This window comes from Lepidochelys kempii, chromosome 2 (genome assembly GCF_965140265.1).
Source record: "Lepidochelys kempii isolate rLepKem1 chromosome 2, rLepKem1.hap2, whole genome shotgun sequence".
Lineage (NCBI taxonomy): Eukaryota > Metazoa > Chordata > Testudines > Cheloniidae > Lepidochelys > Lepidochelys kempii.
In genome coordinates this window covers 186,758,195-186,781,037 of record NC_133257.1, presented here as the reverse complement: position 1 = coordinate 186,781,037, position 22,843 = coordinate 186,758,195, and the positions used below count along the sequence as shown (strand labels likewise).

Below are 22,843 nucleotides of genomic sequence, written 5' to 3'. Positions count from 1 at the left end.
TGTGAAAATCATATACTTTTCCCATTAATTGTTTGCCACTTTTTTGGACTAGCTCCAGCACTTTCATAGGAGATGGTAAAACTTGAAACACAGTATGTTTTTTATTTACCGTTCCCAGTCCTAGAACTATTGCTGCTTAAGAGTCACAATGGTTAAGAGGTTTCAGCGTAGCAGCTGTGTTAGTCTGTATCCACAAAAAGAAAAGGAGTACTTGTGGCACCTGAGAGACTAACTTATTTCAGCATAAGCTTTCGTGAGCTACAGCTCACTTCATCGAATGCATGCCACACTCTGAATACGGAATAGAATGGAAGAGGGGGGTCACTCTGCATATGTCTACACTGCAATAAAACCCATAGCTGGCCCGGGTCAGCTGACTCCAGCTTGCAGGGCTCGGGCTGGGGGGCTATAAAATTGCAGCGTAGACATCTGAGTTCATACTGGAGCCCAGGTTCTGAGACCTCGTGAGGGGGGGTGGGTCCCAGAGGCCAGCATCCAACCCAAGCCTGAAAGTCTACACTGCAATATTATAGCCCCTCAGCCTGAGCCCCATGAGCCCGAGTCAGCTCACTGAGGCCAGCCACAGGTGTTTTATTGCAGTGTAGACATACCCTGTGGGATTTGAATTTGAGTGGATTATTTCAGTTCTGATTTGAGCCCAGATGTATGTGGAATTCTACATCTTTTTAGCATGTCCTTTAGTCTGTTTCTTAGTTCAGTCTGTTGTGTGATTGTACCCATTTATTTCACAAGTAGGTACAATTTTTCTTCTCTCTGCAGAGGTCTGTGTAACACTTAGATATACATAAAAGGAACAGAATGAGTGAGAATACTGATCAGCTGTAATAATTATGTGTTTTGGTAAACATCTGACCTGGATGTCAGCTATTTCTGAAAACCTCTTACTATACCATGAATACAGAAAAACTGTTCCTCCAATCATCATTAGGGGAAAAAAACATCCATACAATTATTATATAGAGGGCGCCAGTGGTGAGCTGGAGCCGGTTCGCACCAGTTTGCGCGAACCGGTTGTTAAATTTTGAAGCCGGTTTAGAACCGGTTGTTAAAGGGTGGGCAAACTCCAGCCCGCAGGTTACATCTGGCCCACAGAACCGTCCTGTCCAGCCCGCCTGAGCTCCTGGCTGGGGAGGCTTCCCTGGCTGAGAATCCCTTTTTAATTTTTACTCACCCGGCCACGCTCCGGGTCTTCGGCGGCACTTTGGCAGTGGGTGCTTCAGTGCTGCCAAAGACCCAGAGAAAGCAAAGAACATGCTGCTGAAGTGCCGCCGAAGACCCAGAGTGACTGAAGGAACCGGTTCTTCAGATTTTGGCAGCTCATCACTGGAGGGCACTAATAACATATTGGATTAAATCCAGATTCCATATGTACATTCCACTTTCTTCCGTTGCTCATGACTCTCTCAAACAAATTCTTTTTTGGGTTGCAAAGGAAAGTTGTTTTAATTGTTCCTTAGTTACCCGAATGTGAAAAATATATTTTTCCTATATGTTATAATTAACTCACTTATATAAATAACAAAATAGTTTCAAGTAGAAGGTTCACTCTGTGGTTGTCTTGTACATCTCAATTAAAGTAAAAAAATCAAGCCAAATTTGAAGACAAAATATGGTTCTGTGGTTTTACAGTTACGAGCATTTAGAGATGCCGGTTTCACACGTAGGCATTAGAATTTTTATTTAAGGTTTGTCATGGAGCTTTTAAAATGTTGGTTCTGCCAATCAGCCCTTCAGCTCTAGTGGTGCCCTTAAACTGAGAGTTTAGCTGAGACATGCATATGAGATGAAGACGTTTTAGTGGCAGTGGTGCTAACTATAGTTCTTGCCCTATTCAAGGAATGTTGAAGTGAATCAAGTGCAGCTTGTAATCTCCCCATGCCAAATAGCTCCAGATTTCTTTTTTCATTTTTCCTTTAAGGAAACAAGATAACTAAATATAAAAATACTTCATTGTTAAGCTTGAGAAATCAAGCACGCCCAAGTCAAGAAATTGAAAAGTTAAGGCTGCTTCTGCTGTATTAACTCAGCTAAATTGCACATATGTATTTTCTACTCCTCTTTTACTTGTTAAATGTTAACTTTATTGTGGTTGTGTTGTAGTGTATATCATAAAAGTATCAAATGATCAACCCGGTGGAAATAATGTCCCAAGAGCAATGCTAGTAAGTTTTGATGCCATTCAATAATCATACAATTATGATTAAGACATTTTAGTGTTTGTGGCCTCAAATTAGACATAACTTATTTTTAAAGATAGTACAGATTTTTTTCACCATATTTTCCCTTCATAGTATCACTATAGGGGAGAATCAGAATTGTTTGAGGATCTTAATTTTGTATTTCCATACTTTAACATGTTTGGAATCTTTAATAGTTTAACCTTACCTTTGAATTCACTGGGTTAGTAATGCTTGCTTTTAGGATAATTGAAAACTTCCTGTGGTGATCTTTTTACCTTCAAACTACCCTCAAGCTTCATTCTGTCTTGCCTTAGCTTTTTGTCTGGGAATAGTTAAGAATGTTTGATTAACGTAATAATGATTATTTTAATGTTATATTGCAGTATAATTATACTTCATCTTTGTTTTATTATATATTTAAAGAAATCTAATCTTTTAAGTTGTATGCAATATACAAGATACAGTATTGTAATATCAATGACTGTAGAAGGAAGCATGTGGAAGTGGGTTTAACCCTGAAACAAGATTATGTGTAGCCAAATAATGCCCATTTAATCTTGCAGCTTTTACTGGAGGAGGCTAGGGTTTAGCAATGGGTAGGTCTGAGACACTAAGAGTATGTCTACACTGCAATTAAAAAGCCACAGCTGGCCCATTCCATCTGACAGGGGCTTGCAGGACTCGAGCTAAGGGGCTGTTTAATTGCAGTGTAGATGTTCGGGCTTGGGCTGCAGCCCTAGCTCTGGGACCCTCCCATCTTGCAGGGTCCTAGAGCCCAGGCTCCAGCCTGAGCCTGATGGTCTACTCCATAATTAAATAGCCGCTTTGCCCGAGTCCCGCAAACCTGAGTCAGCTGGCATGGGCCAGCCCTCGGTTTTTAATTGCAGTGTACATATACCCTAACATGAACAGGCATGAGCTTGTTGCAAGAGGAGGACTTCAGTATGTAGGATGCCATGAATAGTTTTGATGATGTTGAAATGCAGGTGATCAGATGGAGTACTACCTATTTGCCAGTTATTCCTGTTATGCTCTCACTCTTATATTGAGAAATACATTTTTTGACATCCAAGATGGGGACAGAGTGAGGATATCTGAATGGAGCCATCCTCATTTGCTAGTCAGAGGATGCAGCATGTACCATCTGCTGATATGACCCTGACCTCAGAAATTGTGATGGCTGGTCCTGTCCAAACTTCTGACAGAACACTCCTTGATCTATCAGACGAGGAGCACCACATTGACTGTCCTGTTTCTCCCACAGACCACTCCAAGTTGGGAAATTCAACCAGAGAGAAGTGTCAACAACCATGATCCCTTCACCTCGGATTAAAAAAAAAAGACTGAATTCCCTGGTGGTGGGGTGTGGGAACAGGGCACCTGGATGATGTGAATTTCCTGACAAACTGTGCCATCATGGTCAAAAAGAGCCATGTCCTTCTTGATAGTGAAAGCCAGTAGGGAACACCTCAATCTATTGCTGACCAACTTTGTAAAATCCTGCCTCGGGAGGATCTTCTGCTTCACACATTCTGCCCTCTTAACTGCCAGTTCAATATTCTATTCAAGGTATTGTCCTAATCTTTAAATCCCTGGTGGGTCTAGGTCTGATCTGTCTCAGAGATCAGCACTGATTCTGTGACACGGGATAACTCTGATCACGAAAGGTACTGCAGCTGGGAGTCCCAGAGATGAAATTCAAATGCTGGAGGCAGGGTGTTCTCGAGGGGGAGCCCGAGCTGCAGTGTTCCCTGCCAACAAAGATCTGGACGATCCCAAACCTTACTACTTTTAAGACCCTTCTGTATAGTCAAGCCTTCCAGTAGTGGAGCTATACAAAATGGTTTAGCCTTCTAGACAACAACAATGAACATGATGTGAGGGCAGAGTGAAAAGTCTAGGTCCTATTTTTGGAAAGAAAATATTTTTACATATTTATTTGGTGCCTAGTGCTCCTTTGGGAAATACTTAGATTAGATATTGGCAGCCAGAGCAGAAAAGAAACAGTCTGAATGACTGATTTCATTTTAAATAAAAAAGTCATTGGTTTCGTGACACATCCTTCTCTCCTTCTACCACACACACACACATACCAGAACATTACATCAAGCAATATTATGTGGATCCTTTCATCTCCAGATCACTATTTCAAATTTAGCCCAGGTTGGTAGTGACCAAAAGTTGTTGCCATCTGATAGCAATGCTGCAATCTTAATGGGTGGTCACAGTTCAGTTCCGAGTAAATTGATGTCCACAATTGAAATTGGTAATTTCAGCAGATATGTATCAAGGATTCAAAGCTCACAGAAACCCTCTCACTCCCAAAATTGGCTCTTTTTAGGACTGGGGCACATCAGCAGGGCAGCATTGGGGAGCTTGCACTGCCATTGCCTTTTACCTGTTGTGTGGATAAATAGAGGACTTTGGTTTTAAGAGAGATCAAGCCGATGCTTTTCAGGTTACTGTCAGTTTAATTTTTGAAAATCCGTTTTTCACATGTGAAGATTTAGAGTGGTGTTTGGTGGGTTCAAAGAAAAAGCTCACAAACATTTCTAAAATGAATTCTAAAATATTTAGCACCTTCTGGAAATAAGGTAGTATACATTTTTATATTTTAGGAAGTGAAGTGGTGTTAAGTTTTCCAGCCTCCCTGCTGTAATTCTCATTTGTCATCTTGGAATAAGTGCTAATAGCTATTTGCAACAAAATGACACTCTTGTGACATATTTGCTTGTCAGATTAATGACCCAATAAAAGCAGTAAGTGAGCTGCCAGTGAATGAAAGGAAGAAAGAGGTGCAATGCTTTCTGAAGGCATGATGATCTTTTGCAACTACTTTTTGGATTTAAACATTCAATCTGAAAGCCCTGTGTGAAGCCCTCCAGCACGGTACAGTATGTTCTTTAGGTTTTCATTCCAGCCTCTTCTTTGTGTTTATTTTTAGGTTTCTGAAAGTTGGAAAATGAACATCCCACAGATTATTCTGTCTTCCTCGAATCTCTGATGATCAAGCATGGTGGGGCTCACATACAGTATATTATAAAATAGCTATTCTTTATAGTGAAAACCCTATAATCATTCTCGGTGTTCTGTACTGAAGTTCTCAGGGCAAATATACTCATTCCCAGCCCCTCTCCACAGCTGCCTTTCATCCCCACCACAGCTGTCATCTCCTTCCCTAATTTTCATTGTCTTCTTGAAGAGAATGAGACCCTTTCCACTCCACCTAGCCCTATGCAGAAGACCTCGGTTCTGTTCCTGGCTCTGCCACTCACTAGCTGGGTGAGCTTGGACAAGTTACTTCACCTCTCTGGGTCTCTCTTTCCCCTTTCTTATCAGCTCTTTGAGGTAGGGGCAGTCTTTTACTATGTCTTTATACAGTGTCTAACACAGTGGGAGTCCTCACCAAAAAAGAGCCCCCCTCAGGTATAAAGCAGAGTAATGGTTTTAAGAGCGACCATTTACTTCATTGGGACTTGCATTTTTTGTTTTCTTTTCTCTAATTCTTAAGAAACACATCTTAATTGTACTTTTCTGTCAGGGTTTGCCATATGACCCTAGTGTCCTATTTTCCCTCATAAAATAAGAGTTACATGTATTCCATATGCTTCAAGACATGCTTTTGTTGTTTTGGGGGTTCTTTGTATTCTTAATATTTTACATAGTGAGACCAAGGTTTGGTGCCTAAATTATTTAAACATCTAAACAGGTGGCCTAATTTTTCAAAAGTGCTGAGGATCCAGCAGTTCCTAGTAATTTTAATGGGAGCTGCTGGTATTCAGTCCTACAGAGCTATTGCATTCTGATGTGCTGCAGCAAACTGCTGTTAATTATGAATAGTTTAGCATTCTTCATAATCACGTACTCAGGGCAAATCCCCAACTGGTGTAAATTGTCATAGCACCATTGTCTTCAATGAGCAGTTGAGATCAGCCTGTCAGCCTATTGTGGCTCAGAAAATAGAAAATATTTTTGTCTTCTTGCACCTTTAAAATGCTGACAGTGCTTAGAGGGAAGAATGGGGACACTTCTTGTCTCACCCACCCCACGCACCCCACTTCCTCATTTAATACTACTGAAAAGTTGTATAAAAGGACCCGTTTAATAATCCTGCCATGTACATTGTCGGGATGAAAATAGTTTTCTTGGCTTTCAGGCCTGCAACCTATTTCAGGGACTGGGTTGGTAAGAGAAAAAAAGAGAAAGTTTGAGTGACGGAACCTATCTTATTCCTTTTTTTTTTAAACTGGATTTTTTTTTAATTTCAAAAGTACTTTAAAATTAATTTTAAATACTTTCATTTGGACAAAACAGAGTGCCGGAAATAATTACTTTCATTTGAAGTTTTTTTCATTTATAGTAAAATTTTCTATCCTTTGGAAAAAAATAATTGGAAACTGTATTTTATCATTAAAAATGCATATAGCCCAATGCTATCTAAAATAACTAATAACAGTCACCAAAGCTAATAATTCCCTAAAGTTTAAGAATTTTTAAGGGGACAGTATTCTGTGGAAAAACATAACTTTGTCAACACTAGACACTGACAGTAAATGGGCTAATGTACTTTATTCAAGTGAACTTTGCAAATACAAATTGAAGGAAGCAGTAGAGTAGAGCAAGGTTAAAGAGGTGAGAAACCAGCTGAAGGCAGAGTTCACAAGTTGGAAAGATGTTCTTGTGGTTAACTCTCAAAACTAGGAATCAGATGACCTGGATTCTGTTCCTGGCTTTGCTATGGAATTGCTGTGTGACTTTGAGCAAGTCACTGTTTCTTTCCTATGTTGTTATAATGCACCACTGGCCATAGTATTGTATCTACTGATATGTGCCACATGCAAAAATAAATGTGGCTATGTTTCTGTCCAGGAGGACAGAATTTTGCACTCTTCCATTTTCTTAAGTGGGATTATCATGTTGATGTTGCTGTGCTTCAGTTTCTGCATCTGTAAAATAGGGATAAGACTAACCTATATCTTCTCCTGGGGGAATTCTGCACCAAAACATTAAAAATTCTGTGCACAATATTTTAAAATACTGCATATTTCATTTGTCAAAATAGCACAATATAATTATGCCAGTTTCAATCATTTTGGTGATTTATTTCAAAATACCCGTCAGCAACTATGTCTGTAACAATACAGACAACAAAAAAGATTCAGGAAATATTTTTTGACAAATAGATTCCAACCTAGGCATATTAATACAGAACTTTGAGTAATAATTCATTTAAACTACAATACAGAAATATATTTCCTGCACCCCTCAGAAGCAGTGCAAAGGCTTAGGGGAGACAGGGGTAATGGAGGAGCTGAGGGAGAGGGAAGTAATTGCTGCGAAAGAGCCTGGGTGTGAACTTGAAGGTTGTTGGGTGTGGGTGAGTGAAGGATGGATCAGGGTTTTTTTGGGGTAGGGAGGGATTGTTAGGGAGCCTCCACCATGCAGACCTTGGCTGTACACCAGCCTGTTTTATTCAGTCAGGTACATCGGTCCCTGTTCCCATGTGTCAATTTTAGTTATTTTTGTATACAATAGAACTATAGTAAAACACTCTAGATTAAACCAAACCTAATTTAAAGTGTCCCAATCCATACATCATACAGGAAAATACACTTTTTTGCTTGTTGTGAAGATGGTAAACACTCAAAGTCTAGCTTTCAGAAGTGCTGAGCACCTACAACTCCTGTTGAAGTCCATGGGAACTGTTGAGTGCTCAGGACCTCTGAAAATGAAGGCCAGATGGTTTACTAGATGAGGGAAGGAAAGAATGACTTTGTGCTTAACGCACATGATTTGGAGCCAAAAAACCTGGCCTCTGTTCCCATGTCGCTAATGACTACATAGATATGTACCATTAAATAAGTCTCTATGTCTCAGTTTTCTTAACTATAAAATGAGGGTAACTATACTTCCTTACCTCACATCATGTGTTGGGAAGGTTCCTGAATGTTTGCAAAGCACCTTGAAATTCAAAGGCTTTGAAGTGTTAACTTACTGCTCTCTTGTTTCCTGAAGAAACTTATTTGACACTTGAGAACTCTATTTTATTTTTATCAGCTTGCCTGTCCCTGACATAACTATCCAGTCTTTCCCCTTCTTCCATTTTTGTCTTTGTGCTTTTTTTTCCATATGGCTTTCCCATGTCTGGGACCAGCTCCCTGACCTCATCCACCATGCATTCAACATTCTTCTGAGAGTCTCTCCCTAATACACCCTTCTTAATATTTATTATTTGTTTTGTTATTTTCATAGTGCCCAAAGGTGTACTAGGGTTCTTCACAGAAATGAATAAAAAGACATGGTCCTGTCATAGGGAACTTACACTTAGATATCATGTGACCAGTGAGGGTAACAAACAGGAGGGGATAGGATGAGAAAGAACATTGCTTCAGCAGTATGATCACACAGTGACTCCATTTAAACATGAACACCCAGAGACCTCAAGTGAGATAATGTCCCCGTTATGTTAGGCCCAATAGTTTGGCACCCTTGCCCCAACAATTTTACCATCTAGATAAATTACACCTGTAAATTTTGGTCCACTGATCAAAAATTGTGTAGTTCTTCCCAGTGCCCACAAGAAGTCCATCAATTATCACAGTTATCTAAACCATCAAGATGCCTAAACTGAGTCACTGTGTGATCATATAGCTGAAGCAATGTCCTTTTTCATCCAATTCCCTCCGGTTTGTTAACCGCACTCATCACGTCAGCTCTAAGTGTAAGTTCCCTATGACGGGAACATGTCTTTCAATTTGTTTTTGTGAAGAACCTAACACTCCTTTGGGCACTATAAAAATTAATAATAACTAATAAATTTACGCTGCATGGCCCCCATTGACTTCAATGGGCTTTGGATCAGACCCTGTGTTTGTTATTTATTTTGTCCACAGGGTGCCCGACCCTGCACTACTGAAGTCAATGAGAGCTTTTCCATTGACTTCAGTGGCCGCAGGATTGGGCCTGTAAAGTGTAAGGCTCATATCCTCTAAAGCATTTAGGTACCTAACCTAACTCTCAGAATGGGAGTTAAATTGAGGATCTGGGCCTACATTCCTTTAGAGCTTGGTACACTGTTGGTATTCAACAAATAATAGCGAATGACAACATCCAAGATATTGACAGCTAGCTACTCAATATTTTCTGGATTTAAACAAGATATTTTGTGGGCCACAGGGAATTTGATTGAAACAATGTATTTCTAAGATTAAAAGGAAGATGAATATATTTTAGAACTGTGTATTAGGTGATCTATGTACACTCACATCTCTGCAGCATCAGCTGTACGTGACTGATTTTGTGCAAGGTAACAGCATAGTTAGCTTATCTGAATGAAACACCCGAGACTTGGTTACATAAGCATTTCTTTGTGCCCAGTGTTTCTCGGTAATAATATTACCCAAAGTGGGAAAGCTTGTTTGAGAGCAATCATTCATGCTGGTTAGGGTGGATTTTGCTGCTTCCATTCTCCTTACCCAATGGTACCGTCGGCCAGCCAACCTCTGGTGCATGCGGCAAAAGAACAGTCCACTACAGCCCGTCTCAGTTCCTCTGCAGTGGCTAAGCGAGCGCCCAGGTCAGCACACAATTTCTGAGCTGCGGTTAGGTCCAGACCCTGAGAGCTGTTTCTGGATTCAACTGTGAACAACTTCCCTGCAGCACCAAAGACAGACATACATAACAACAAAATGTGTCACATGTCACAGTGTTGTATTAAATAAATACACAAATATATTGTGGATTGTGACAAACCTATCAACTGCAAAATTAAACTTATTTTCTTTTATGATCTCAGTTTAATTTTAACTGAGCTCCTTGATCTTGGGAGCTAGTAACTTAGGCCTAGATCTTCAAAGATATTTAAGTGCCTAATGTCTATTGAAATCAATGGGAACTGGGCATCTAAACACCTTCAAGGATCTGGTCCTTGCTTCTGGCCTGTACCACTAGTAAATTACTACTCCTGTATACAAGCGTGTGCACGCACACATACACATAGCTTGGTTTAGCTACCTTGGTCAGTAATTAGAGAAGTGGGGCTAAGTTTCCACATATTTCTGATCCAGGTGAGTGGCTCCCCTTACTCCTACATGCCTGGATCCAAAGTCTGTACAGCTCTTGAAGTGTAAATAGGGGTTCTTAATCCCTTATATGGGTGTATAGTCAGAGTCAGAATCTATCCCATAGGAACTGGTAACGGAAACCATTACAAAGGCACCTGGATGCCTTACACTTAATTTATAAAATCAATCAAATTTATAAAATAACAAATACCAGTTTAAAAAGCTAGCAATGTAACTCGCTCTTCCATATCAGCAACAAATTAATTCCCAGTCTCTGCTAGGAAAGGAAAGGTTTCATATACTTTGCAATAACCTGGACCTAAATTCTGCTGCAAATCACCATGGTTTTCATATCATACTGGAGCTGCAGACTGGAAATTATGCAGAACTTTCAAGTACATTTTTAAAAAGTGGAAGGCTTTTATTGAATGAAATATGAAAATGACTAATAGAATCAGCAGAGTATTCCTTACTGTTTGATTTTGTTTTAAACTCAGTTTATTTTACCCTGACTTTAAATTTTCAGTGCACTGTAGATTTTTGTTCTTACAACTCACTCCTGCATTGTGGACTTTATCGGGGTAGTAGCTGGAGGTTGTAGCAGTTGGGCAGAGGGCAGGTAGGGTTTTGCATCAAAGGCAGCCTAGGTCATGACTGATTTGTAGAATAAGCATATTTGCTAGATGATTCCGCAAAAAATGATAAGCAGCAAAATAATTAACAATGTTGACATTTACATTTTCATAATTAGGTTTTGAAGTTAACACCCCACTGAGTTAACGCAAGTCTCGGAGCATTTGTTTTTGGATGTCGGCAGACCCAGGAAGACAGCAGTACATCAGATTACAACAGTTTATGTCAGGAAGGGCTTCTTTGTTATCGTAAGTAACATTTTATTTAAATAAAATCTTAGATTCTGCTGCACAATTCGACAGCAATTGGGGCATTAGGTAGCAAATTCCCTCATCCCAGATTACATGGGCCCTGACTAAACTAAATCAGGAATCCTTCAGGTGATCCATCCTACATTGTATGCCAGGCCCATCACCTTCCTCAAGCACTTCTGGCTTTAGCAAACAGATAACCCCAACCTGGATCTAACGAAACTTTGGCTCTAGCAGACTGCTGGCGGGAATAACTTCCAGAGATGTGGCTGTATGACTGACAACATCCTGCCATCAGCAGCAGAGATTTTAACTCAGTAACTGACAATGAGATCAATCAACAGGATCACAGTTCCTGCAATGAGAAATGTTGAGTTATGTTTCAGGTAACACACAGAGACCCCAATCAAAGATTTGGTCTCTAATGTGATAGGCACTGTATATACACCTTGAATTCCCATCAGAAATGAGCTGGAGCCAGGGCAGAGCAGAGATGGCAGCAAGCCTCTATATTTTCTACTACTGAAACTTCTGAATACTTTTCAAAGGCAACAGATAGAATGCATGGCAGTAATGTAGCCTGATGGTCACAAATATGCAGATGACTGTGTCACGGTCTTGGTCAGAGGAGACATTGGCAGACCTGCGACCAACTATGGCCTGAAAAAAAGGTGCCACAGCTGCCACCTGAAAATCTAGCAGTGATAATGTCTCCAGTGAGACCTCCAAAGGGAAGAAGAGCATGTTTTCACCATCGGGGATCTCTCCTCCAGCAGGGAATTTGTCCACATTACAAGCCATCACACAGGTCAGCATAGTTGAAGGTCTCTGTTCAGGACTGAGGTACACCAGCAGAGTTGTCTGGAGCAATCATATGCAGCATCTGGCTTGAGCACTAAGTGTTAGTCCTCCTCCTTAATAAGCACTACTTTCATCCACAAACATTTTAATTAAATGAATAAGGGAAAAGACTAAGTTGGTAAGTGATCAGGCTCCATCAAAATGTAATCTGAGGTAGTGCCGCTCATCGTTAATTTTTTTACCAGCCGTCCCTATCAATTGCAGCTTTGCAGGATTGCAGCAAAGGTTGTTTCCTTTTCCGCCAACCAAGACTGAGAGCTAAAGGACAACTTTCCTTATTTATTGTTATTAGTGTGCTGGTAATTATGGCTAATCAAGCACTGCTCTTCAATGAGGCTTTATTGAAAATTCTGAAGATTCTGACAGCCTATTTAGTTTTTTTGTTTTTTTTTAAATATAATACAGTCCTACCTGTCTGAAAGGTTTTGTGGATGTCCAAAATATTTGGATAAATAGATTTATGGGGGACATGGGACTGATCCATTGTGTTGGGGAAAGTTACTAGGAAGCTTTGGTTAGATGGGGTACAAATAAACAAGACTGACCTGGATACCAGATTGACCTATATACTTTTTCTAAAGTTTTCAAGAACATTATGGCTATCTGCCTAATTTGCAACAAGCGTTCTCAGTTTTATTTGCTTTCTCATTTAAAATGAAATAAAATGAATAAGCTTTAATCCTCTGGTATTTGACTTGCAAGACAGTTGGCATTTCCAATGTGTCTACATCATTCACAGTAGTGTCACATTAGAGCAGTGTTTTGGGGAATGAAAGAAAAAATATACTAGTACACCTACTTGGTAAGTTCCCTTATATAAATCAAAACTACGATATTGATTTTGAATTCCACATCTTATAATGGTGTTACAAAAATTTTTGGGGCTATCAACATATAATTTTATTTTATAGGTGGGCATTCTTGGGAGCCTCGTCATTTGATAACTGAAATGAATAATCAAAATTGTAAAAGTAGCTTTTGGTCAAATTCAGCCCTCAAGTACAAAATTGCAGCTCTTAAATCAGTGGATGGCTTTTGCACATATCCCAAGACAGAATCTGGCCTAGAAACATTTCTAATGGAGGGCTTGCAAAATATATATGAATAGAATTTCAAGTGCATCTTCACCTGTTGAAACTGCAAGCTCTTTAAGGCGTGGCCTGCCTTTTTGTTATATGTTTATACAGCACCTAGCACAGCGGGGCTCTGGCTACTGGGCACTAGAGTAATAATAATAATTAATAATTAATAAAATTTTGATTTTTTCAGGTTGCTGGTTGAAAAGGCTTATCTACATTGAGGATTTTTACACCAGTGTAGTAACTGCTTATGAGCCCTTCACTTTTATCAGGGGCAAATTCATATGCACATAAAATGTAAATGAGGAAAACATTAATGTTCTGGGGGCACGAATACTGACATTAGGGCTGAGAGCTTAAAATATTGTGACAGAAGTACTAGATAGATGGAGTTAATCCTTTTGAATTGATAACCTCAGGAGGTTCACATGTTCATTCTGCTTTAGATAGCCTCCTGGAGGTACAGCACAAAAGGCATAGCCCATGGGCTGAGGAGGCAAAGGTGGCTTTAAGCCATCAATATGGCTCTGGCATCAGTTAGTTAGCCACAAGGTGTTCTGTGCACTTAGAGCAGCCCAGAACTCCTCTTAGCATTCTGGTGCTATTCCCCCACTCTTTCTTACCCCTAACATGCTTCCTCACATCTGATCTCTGTCCCACCATGCTCCCACACCAGGGCTAGCCAGGGGGACTAGTGTGGAGACAGAATCCCTCCCTAAATTTTGCATGCTTATTTTTAGCCTGTTCAAACTAGTCACCCCTCTTTGGCCTAGAAATTGATCTGGAATTCTTGTGAGACTTTCTCAAGAGATTTCATGTACTTCTTGGTTCTGGCAAGTTCAGAAATACCGTGAGAATAGTCTTTCTTGCAGTATTTTGGTACTTCCTCTTCAGGTCCCAGCTGAAACCAGTAGGAGTAGAGACATAAACCAACCTTTTTCTAACCTCAAAAAGCTGATTTCAAGTTTTGGGCAAAAATTTGGGTCTCTTCTTCCAATCACTAATCAGTAGTAATGGGCTCAGTGCTTTAGTACTCAGGCAAGATTCCTTCTTGAAGCCAGTAGGAGTCTAGCCTTAGTAAACAGTGCAAGACATTAATATTTAATGACTTTCCATTTACAGGCAATATTTTTCTATAGTAAGAGCAGCCAGTTAGATATAGTTGGGAGCATTTTATAAGAAAAGGTGTTATGTCTAGGACCTTTAGAATTTCACAGCACGTAAAGGTCTATCCTGATAGCAGGTATTGTTGGATTCTGTGATGTACGTCTCTCTTTGTGTATGTAAAACATAACAAATCCCATTGTAGTAGATGCTGATTTCTGCTTCAGATTTTTTGTTTTCTCTGTCCTAATGCATAAGACAACACAGTTCACAAAAACACGAGCATATGTATCAAAATTATTAAGTATTTTAAATGGCCTTTGTTTTTGACAATTGTAGTGTTCTTGATGCTTGATTAATTTGCTGCACTTTGCATCTTATAAAGCAAAGGTAAGTGAGTCGTTTTCACAGTCATTGCATTGGTTTTTTAGCCTCTACTGTAAATGTACTGATATTATTACACTATTCTGTTTTTAGCTTTTGATCTGTTGGAAAAAGAAAAGCTTTGCCAGAAGCTGGGACTGGACAACAGGGAATGGAGGATCGCTCAGAATTGCCCTGTTCATTCCCACTGAAGCATTTGGCACTGGCCATTATCAGAAAACAGGATACTGGGCTAGATAGACCATTGTTCTGATCCAGTATGGCCATTCTTATGTATGTTCTTATGAAAGTTATTATTTATTATTTGATTAGCATGAATAATATATTCAACACCCTGTAGCACACAAATGTAAAGATAATATCTGCCCCAAATAGTTTACAATAAAAATAATGCATTCTGATATATAGAAGACAAGATGCCTTGGAGTATCCAGAGATATATAGATTTTAAGGCCAGAAGAGACCATTATGATAATCTAATCTGTCCTCCTGTGTAACAAAATGTAGCTTTCATCCTGTGACTCCTGTCTCCAGACCAATAATTTGTGGCTGAACTAGAATATGTCAGCTAGAAAGACATCCAACCTTGATTCAAAGCTCCAAGAAATGAAGAATTTACACCTCATTCCTTAGTAATCTGTTCCAATGGTCCTTACATGCACTGTACCTTATTTCCATTTGAAATTTGCTGACTTTAACTTCTAGTCACTGAACCTTTTTATGCCTCTGTCTGATAGATTAAAGAGCTCTCTACTTCCAGACATCTTCTCCCTCTGCCGGTGATTACAGACATGATCAAATTGCCCTTACCTTCTCTTTGATGAGCTAAATAGATTGAGCTCTTTTGGGTATGACTTAAGGCCAGAACAGACTTTACATTCCTAACATTTCCAAGATAAAAAAAGCCAAAAATAAAACAACAACAATTAAAAACCCTGTTTCTTTGACCAACACTTTTCAGGCTTTCTTTATGCATTAGAGAAAAGCAAAGCAAGAAAAGCCGAAAACTTAGCATTCAAAAAATCCTTTGCAGCTCATTTTTATAGAGGGTTCCCAACCATAGAGCAGTTCCATTGAACAATAATACAGCCCCTTTCCTGCTTAATCTCCAAAAACCAGTAGGCCAGTGGTATGGATTCCTCCAATCCCACCCCCAGTTTGTGCCTATCCAATGCAGACCTGCTGACTCCCCAAAAATGCCCACCTAGTTTGCTGACCCCATGACCTGATGCCGGCAGACTGGTCCCCTAAAGTTATATACCAAACCAGAGGTGGTGACCATTTGGAAATGGAGAGAGGTACATTTTGTGGGGGTCATTATTCCATCTGTAGTGAGAAAGCAATTTTATTGCTGTTTCTATGGCTATGGAGTACAATGGCCTTGGCTGTAATAGCAAGGGTGGAGCGTTCAAATACAGACAGCAAGATTTTGGCAATTATCAGCTGTGCTTGTTCATGAATGGAGAGTTTATTTCTGTAAGGATCTAAAAGGATTGATTGCTTCTTATTTAATTCAAACTGCTTAAAATATTGCATAATTGGAGAAATAGCAAAGTGGGAGACCAACTCTGCAATTCTTACTCAGGTAAATTCAATTTTACCTTCTGTTTTACCATAATAAGGGCTGGATTTTTATTTATTTATTGATGCAGCTGACAAACTTATTTTCTGTGCTTTGTAAATGGAAACCTGAATTGCTTGCATGTGCTGCTCATGCACAAGTGCCTGGAGATAATAAAACAAAAATAGAATCATAGAGTTTGAGGCCAGAAGAGACCACTAAACCATCTAGAATAGGATAAAGGAAAATTCCCATTCATTCTCTTGGGTTTGATTTACACCCTAAATGTAAAGAATCAGTGTCACTTTTTTTATTATTATTATTTTACCTTTTTTAAAAATAATTTCCCCTTCCATCTAAATAGATAAAAGCAACAGGAACCAAGTGCTCAGGAGGGAACTGGAAGCTGCCTTTGTCACAGCTTTCTTAATCCATTTTCAGTACAGGAAGTTGCTTCTTATTACTTTCCCCTTATTCTTTGAAATGTATCAGTTTTTCATCTGTCCATTAGTTCCTCTGGCTTTTTTGTTTACTGATGGTTCCATAAGAAGAAACCTGACATTTGAAATAGTGGGGTCTAACCTGCACTCTGTCTCTCTGTGTGTGTGTGAACATTAATGACAGTTTTGTAAGCACATATTGAGATGAGAATACTCTCAATTGTATTTGAGAAATGAACCAAAACCCCATATTTGAGTCCCACAAAGCCTAATTTTAGAAACATTAGATATGGTTTGAGGTCAGAATTTTGTAGCTCAGGCCAGTGTCTAATTGTGTCTAACTTTATGGATTCAGAATTCCTGGAATTTCTTCCACTTGCAGTCTATGTACTGACCCAATTAGTGGAGTGGGCAAAATGTTTTGCATGTAACACAAAACTTAAAAAATAAAATTATTTCTTGCTGGAGCAATTTTGCAAGCTTTTGCCAAAAGTAAACTACTGATGTTCACTTCAATATTATATTAATTGTACTGATTAATTATTGTCACACTGTTACAACATTTTGTTCATCTGACCAATGTTCTATGGAAAACTACTGTTGGTACATATGGACATTTTGGCAGCTCTGAAAAAGGTAAAACAGAGTAAAAGTGTTAATTCTTATACAGCTTCCACAGGGCCTGATTCATTTAACTCAGTGTAAATGCAAACTCCAGTTACTCCCCATTTATACTGGTATAGCTGAGGCCAGTCATGATCATAATGACATAGCTAGAATCTCCGTCTTTACAAGGGTGAGGGTTAGAGTTTATTTTGATGTGCAGGTAGTTGTACTAATGCAAGCTATCCATGTAAATCCTTGTGAATATACGTTCCCTCCATGTACAAATCTGGAATCTACCTGTGATTGTCATGGATGAACAGCCTTAGGGCTTAGTTCTCTATTTACCCTTGTTTTATTCTGTAGTAACTCCACTGACTCTAATGGAGTTAAAATACTCCTGATTTACACCAGTGTAAATTAAAGGATAAATGGTCTTAGGGAAGCTTCTAGCTGATTGACCTCAGTCCAGGTGCCATTAGCAGACACATTTAGGTTATGTCTACACTACACAGCTTTTAGCAACAGGGCTGTGTCACTGAAGCCGTGTCGCTAAATGGCACACAGTGTAGCCGCTGTTTGTCACTCTCCTGCCGACAAAAAACTTCCATCCCCAACGAGAGTGCTCCTGCTGACAAAGAGCTGTTCACACTGGTGCTTTTTGTCAGCAAAACTTTTGTCTTTCTGGAGGTGGAGGTATTTAAAACCTCTGAAAGACAAAAGTTTTGTTGTTCAGTTGCCAGTGTAGACATAGCCTCAACTTATAAAAGTCACACAGAAATCCTAAATTATATTTTATTTTAGCTTCTACCTACATCTTCATGGATTCTAGCTACACCACGTCCATGTGTGTTGTGGAAAACTATTAGTCAAAAGAGATCAAAAAATGCTTGAGGCTTTACACCTCTACCAGGCCTGTATGATCTCTAGTTATATTGTCTACACTATGTCATTATTTACATGTCAGAGAATAAAGCCAGCGTCTCCCTTAGGGTAATATATTGTAACAAGTTTCTGAGGTTTGCCTATACAGAGACCAGGCTTGGTTTCATGAGGTTTTTACAAAGTATACTCTAAATCCCCTGAGCAGTTTGCAAAACATTGTTATTTTTTGTTAAAAGTAACAAATATATATATTATCCAGAATTGTTCCTTGTCATGTCACCACTCACATCTGCAAACCTTACAGAGCAGGAATTGTCTGCAAAATTAAATTTTCATCTATAATTTTCACAAATGAGAAGATGGTTTCCTGTTCAGGCCAGTTCAGAATCTATTATGAAAGGAAATATTGTTCCTGGTTTATACTCTCAGATTTATTTAAACCTGGCAATTCTACATAGTGACATAACTTCACATAAAGTGATTTCTCAGCATTACAGGAGTTGGCTTAAATCACGATATTAAGAAAACACTTTGAATAGCTTGGTAATAATGAACCAACAAGTTTTCCAGAATGTCATTTAGAAGAAGTTAAATAAAAATGGAGACTATTTATCATTTTATAATAATGCTTTGCACTTATATTGTTCTTTACATCTTCTTCCCTGTAATTTTTAATTATTTTACCATATCTGTGTACATTTCATGTGTAAGATGAATGTGACAAACTATTGAATGCCCATTAAAATATGTCATGAACTCCCTTAAGTAAGCCTTTAGAAATGGTCACTGAAATACTGTTCAACAACATTTTTTCCTCTGTGTAAAAGCTCCGAAGCTTGTCTCTCTCACCAGTAAAAGTTGGTCCAATACAAGATATTATCTCACCCACCTTTTCTCTTGGCTATCTCAGAGGAGGTCAGTTTAGGATGGAACCAGAAGGTCTCTGGGATAGCTACCACTGACGGATACTTAAGAAAAAGCTTTCTTAACCAAGCAAAATAATTATTCTTTTCTCTGTCTCCATGTTTCCAAATATAGTGAAGTATTTTTTCTCCCCACAAAGCAGTTTTGCTATAAGAGGTTCCTTCACTAAAACTGGAATTGCAGTTTTGCAAGCTGCAGTGCTTTGAAAGGATGTGACCTTTCCTTCTTCATTCTTAACTCAATTTCATTGTCACCAAATTTATGACAGTGGGTTCTGCTACATAAACCTTTATTATACACCGCATGCAATAAACGTACACATGCAAGGAAAGTTTGTCTCCATTTTTTCTTCCTTCTCTTATTTCGATTATCAAATGAAATAAATGAAAATCGAAGACAAAAAACTGAGACGAAATATTCTCGGAGCAAAATGAAAACATTCTTGTTATTCAATAATGTTTGTCTTAACATCCTCTGTAATCACATAGCAAACATCAGTGGAATGAGGTTAGTGTACTTAAAAAACTGAAATCAGGCATAACTCTACCCTGATTTTGAGCATGAAGAAACAAGCGTAGCCATTCAGCACTGCTCTCTCCCAGGAAAACAGACTTGTTTTTAAAATAAATCATGTTCTTGTTAAGGCAGTTTGATCACCATTAATTAAGGTGAAATAGTTAAAACTGTACAGGCTTTTAGGAAGGAAAAGCGTACAGTCCATTCAGATTATTGTCAGACAGCAAAACGGATCATTTCAGGGTAGCTAGTAGCTGGTGCTTTCAGCCAAATTCATGTTCCATTGAAATCACCTCGCAGTGAAATGAAGCAATTTACGCTCATGCAGTAAGGTTGGCAGATGTCGTGAGCGTGTGTAGTAACGGAGAGAAGACGGTACAGGGGAAAGTCTTTGACTTTTGTCTTCCTGTTTTTCAGGTACCTGATGCTTACAACCCAGAGGGACCTGTACTGAGATGTCAAGTTCGGTATTTGGGGAGACATTACTGGTTGTGGGAGAAGCTCTCTAAAATTTAACTAATTCTTCTTCTTCTTCTTATCCTGCCTTTTTATTATTATTTCCCCCGGACAAGTTCCCTGTCACATAATTTTGTTCTAATACCATAATCTCATCTTTATGAGATCTTAATTCCTTTCTCTGTTTAACCCCAGGATATTTGGAGAGTTTCAAAAAATAGAATCAGACGTTCCTTAACCCGGAATGGGGCGTATATTTAAGTTGTTTTTTTGTTTGTTTCAATAACAGCATACCAATCGGATTCCACTAATACTAACTCAGCCCGAACTGCATTGAACTCACCATCAGCCTCAACAGAGACGATCTGGAGGAGGAAACAGACAGATCCCATGTACTGGACAAAGGTGAGTGTGAATCTCTTAGAGCCTGGAGCCATTGCCATGCTATTAAGTCCTCAGCCGCAGGAGGTTGGCTATAAAGGGGTTTTATTTCTTCTATGAGCCTCAGGCGCAGGATCGGTGGTGGTGATGATTTCAATGGGCACTTTTCCTCGGCAGGATCCTGCGTGTTGGGCTTGCACGAAAGGAGGGAGGGATGGGAAAAGAAAGAGGGAAAGAAAGAGGAATCCTTCGCTTGGCTGCTACAGTGAGAGAGTGGAGGGGGAGGAAAATGTCCCGCCAGCTGGGTTTGGGGAGCGGTTTTATCTGGCCCAATTCTGCAGGGCAGTGCACATGGAGGACCGGTGTTAAAAGTCACATGGCGCTGTCAGTAAATACTTAATGGGTCAGAGTGGAAGAAATATAAAAGCCCAGAGGGAGAGAAAGGGGGAAGCTGCAAGCATCAAGCGGGCGAAATCCCTGCCTGAAAGGAGAAGGGGAGTTAGATAGCGGGTGGTGCTGTGAGTGGTGAGTTCACGGAGGGGCCTTTCATCTCTGGAGATTTGGGTTCAAATGTATGGAGATTGTGTGGTCGGCACCGCATAATCATCACCACGCAGTTTGGCAGCCTCAGCTCAGAAGAGGTCCAGGTCTGGGATAGCAAGGGGTGCTGTTATCAGGGCTGAGTGCCTGGGCTGAGCACCGTGGATTCCTAGGGCTGGAATAGCAGGAGGGATGCTGCAGGTCAGGCTGAGGTGAATTGATTAAATTGTGTGGGAACCCAGGACTGAAAGGGCAGAGCAGAGGCTAGTGCAGGTCAGGAGCCAGGTGCATTGGCTGGAGGTCTGGAGGGGAGGTTGGGGTGAGGGCTGCAGATCAAGATAGAAGTATATCAGCCAGCTATGCACAGACTAACGGGTTAGGGCCGCTGGGGAATGAAGGGCACTCACAGAGCTTTGTGTGGGAAGATTGCAGCTTCTGTCAGCACTCCTCGGTCCCTTATTCTCCCGCACCCTAGCACGTGCCCAAATAAGACTAAAAGGAAGCCCCCAGGAATGGATGCAGACCGAAAGGGACTGACAGTTGTGCCAGGAGCCATTTCGTGAAATACATAAACGGCACATAGTTTCGTGTTGCTATTGGAACTGAGCAGAGCTCAGAAATGTTGTTTTTCATAGTCTCGTTTGGGGATGGGTTTTTTTCGGCTTCTTAAGATCCCCCCTCCCCCCCCAGACATGTGAGGTTGGGCAGGAACGCGCCAGCCTGCTGGAGAAACGGAGAGCCATCGAGAGAGGAAACAGCAAGCGGAGGCCAGCGCTGCCTTCCCCCTCCCCCAGTGTAGTAAATGAAAGGGGGCTGATACCTAGCTGCAGTGCAGACTACGTTGCTACTGTGTTGAACCTGCAGCAAGTTATTTTCACAGTCTAGTTGGAATGGCTCAAGCTCAAGAGTCTCTGTGTGTGAGCTTCAAAGGAGACTTTGGTGCTGGATGCCCTAGAAATATCTTAAATAGAATGGATTTGATTAATCTAGATACATAATGCTCTCCCTCAGCATTCTCTCTCTCTCTCTCTGGCTTGTGTGAATTTATCCTTGCAAAGGGTTTTGATTGATAGCTTTGAAGTCTTCTATTTATGCACAGAAAACACATAGAAGGGAGCTTCTCTACATTGCTCTGCCAAGCTGTCTCAAACCTAACCTGGAAGGACAACCACTACTAGGGGTTAGAAGTTAGGTCAGTTTCCTGCCCATTCAGTCCTTGGCCTAATGTCATTATTTGATAACTTTATTTATTACAGCAAATGTGTGCTAAATATAACAGATATTAATGTACAACATGATAGCAAGGGGAAAAAGAACCTTTTGGAGTTCTTTGGATTTATTCATTTGATTCTTTTACTAATGATGTAGCTACTGAAATAAAACAAACCTGATATTTGCTATTTGTTAACCTTCTAAAGGAGCCTATATTTTGGTAGTCTTACTCATGCAAAAAAAAAAATCCTATTGGCCCCAAAATACATGCATAACTACAGTGTGCAGGATTTGGCCATCTGTCTTAAGACAGACCACCAATGTTTAGGTATAAACTATTTAAATTATTTCAGGGGGGAGCGTGTATATGTATATTTGCCTTCTTGGGGACTAGTTTCGCAGCCTGGAATTTTTAAAAAATTCATTAGAAAGTATTAAATTTTACATCTGCATGAGATAGTAATTAAATGGTATCCTGTACATTTTTAATTTTAAAATCTTTAAGTCCTTAACAAACATTCTATTAAACTTCTAAAATCTTTTTGTGCCAAAGGAGAATAAGCACGCCAGTCTGTGGGTGGGTAAAAACAAGATCAGTAAAAAATTCCTTCCTGGCTCCTGCCTCCAAAAGAGGAGTTTGCTACTCTTTTAAAATGCTAAATTGAAGATCATCCATCAGACCTGCAGAATTGAGGTGTTACTTGTTTAGTGTGCTGTTAACCTTTTAAATATTCCAGAACAGTATACCG

General features: G+C 39.8%; 3 protein-coding genes across 4 annotated transcripts in view; 2 read left to right on the top strand and 1 right to left on the bottom strand.

Annotated features, from left to right (window-relative positions):
* SUSD5 (sushi domain containing 5) overlaps positions 1 to 20,404 on the bottom strand; it is a 71,083-nt gene extending 50,679 nt beyond the window's left edge. The window contains exons 1-2 of the mRNA XM_073333072.1: positions 20,305 to 20,404; positions 9,677 to 9,854 (exon numbers count right to left, since the gene is read on the bottom strand). Of these exons, the coding sequence (XP_073189173.1) occupies positions 9,677 to 9,854; positions 20,305 to 20,404 (278 nt within the window). The remainder of the gene's footprint in view (positions 1 to 9,676; positions 9,855 to 20,304) is intronic.
* Positions 1 to 22,843, top strand: part of CRTAP (cartilage associated protein) — a 142,770-nt gene that overhangs the window by 90,821 nt on the left and 29,106 nt on the right. For both annotated transcript variants that reach the window (XR_012157463.1, XR_012157462.1), the window contains exons 9-11: positions 11,016 to 11,145; positions 14,670 to 14,849; positions 19,923 to 20,366. The gene's annotated coding sequence lies outside the window, so the exon portion shown is untranslated. The remainder of the gene's footprint in view (positions 1 to 11,015; positions 11,146 to 14,669; positions 14,850 to 19,922; positions 20,367 to 22,843) is intronic.
* The window catches only part of FBXL2 (F-box and leucine rich repeat protein 2), a 193,916-nt gene continuing 191,379 nt past the window's right edge, over positions 20,307 to 22,843 (top strand). The window contains exon 1 of the mRNA XM_073333076.1: positions 20,307 to 20,366. Within this exon, the coding sequence (XP_073189177.1) occupies positions 20,352 to 20,366 (15 nt within the window). The 5' untranslated portion in view covers positions 20,307 to 20,351. The remainder of the gene's footprint in view (positions 20,367 to 22,843) is intronic.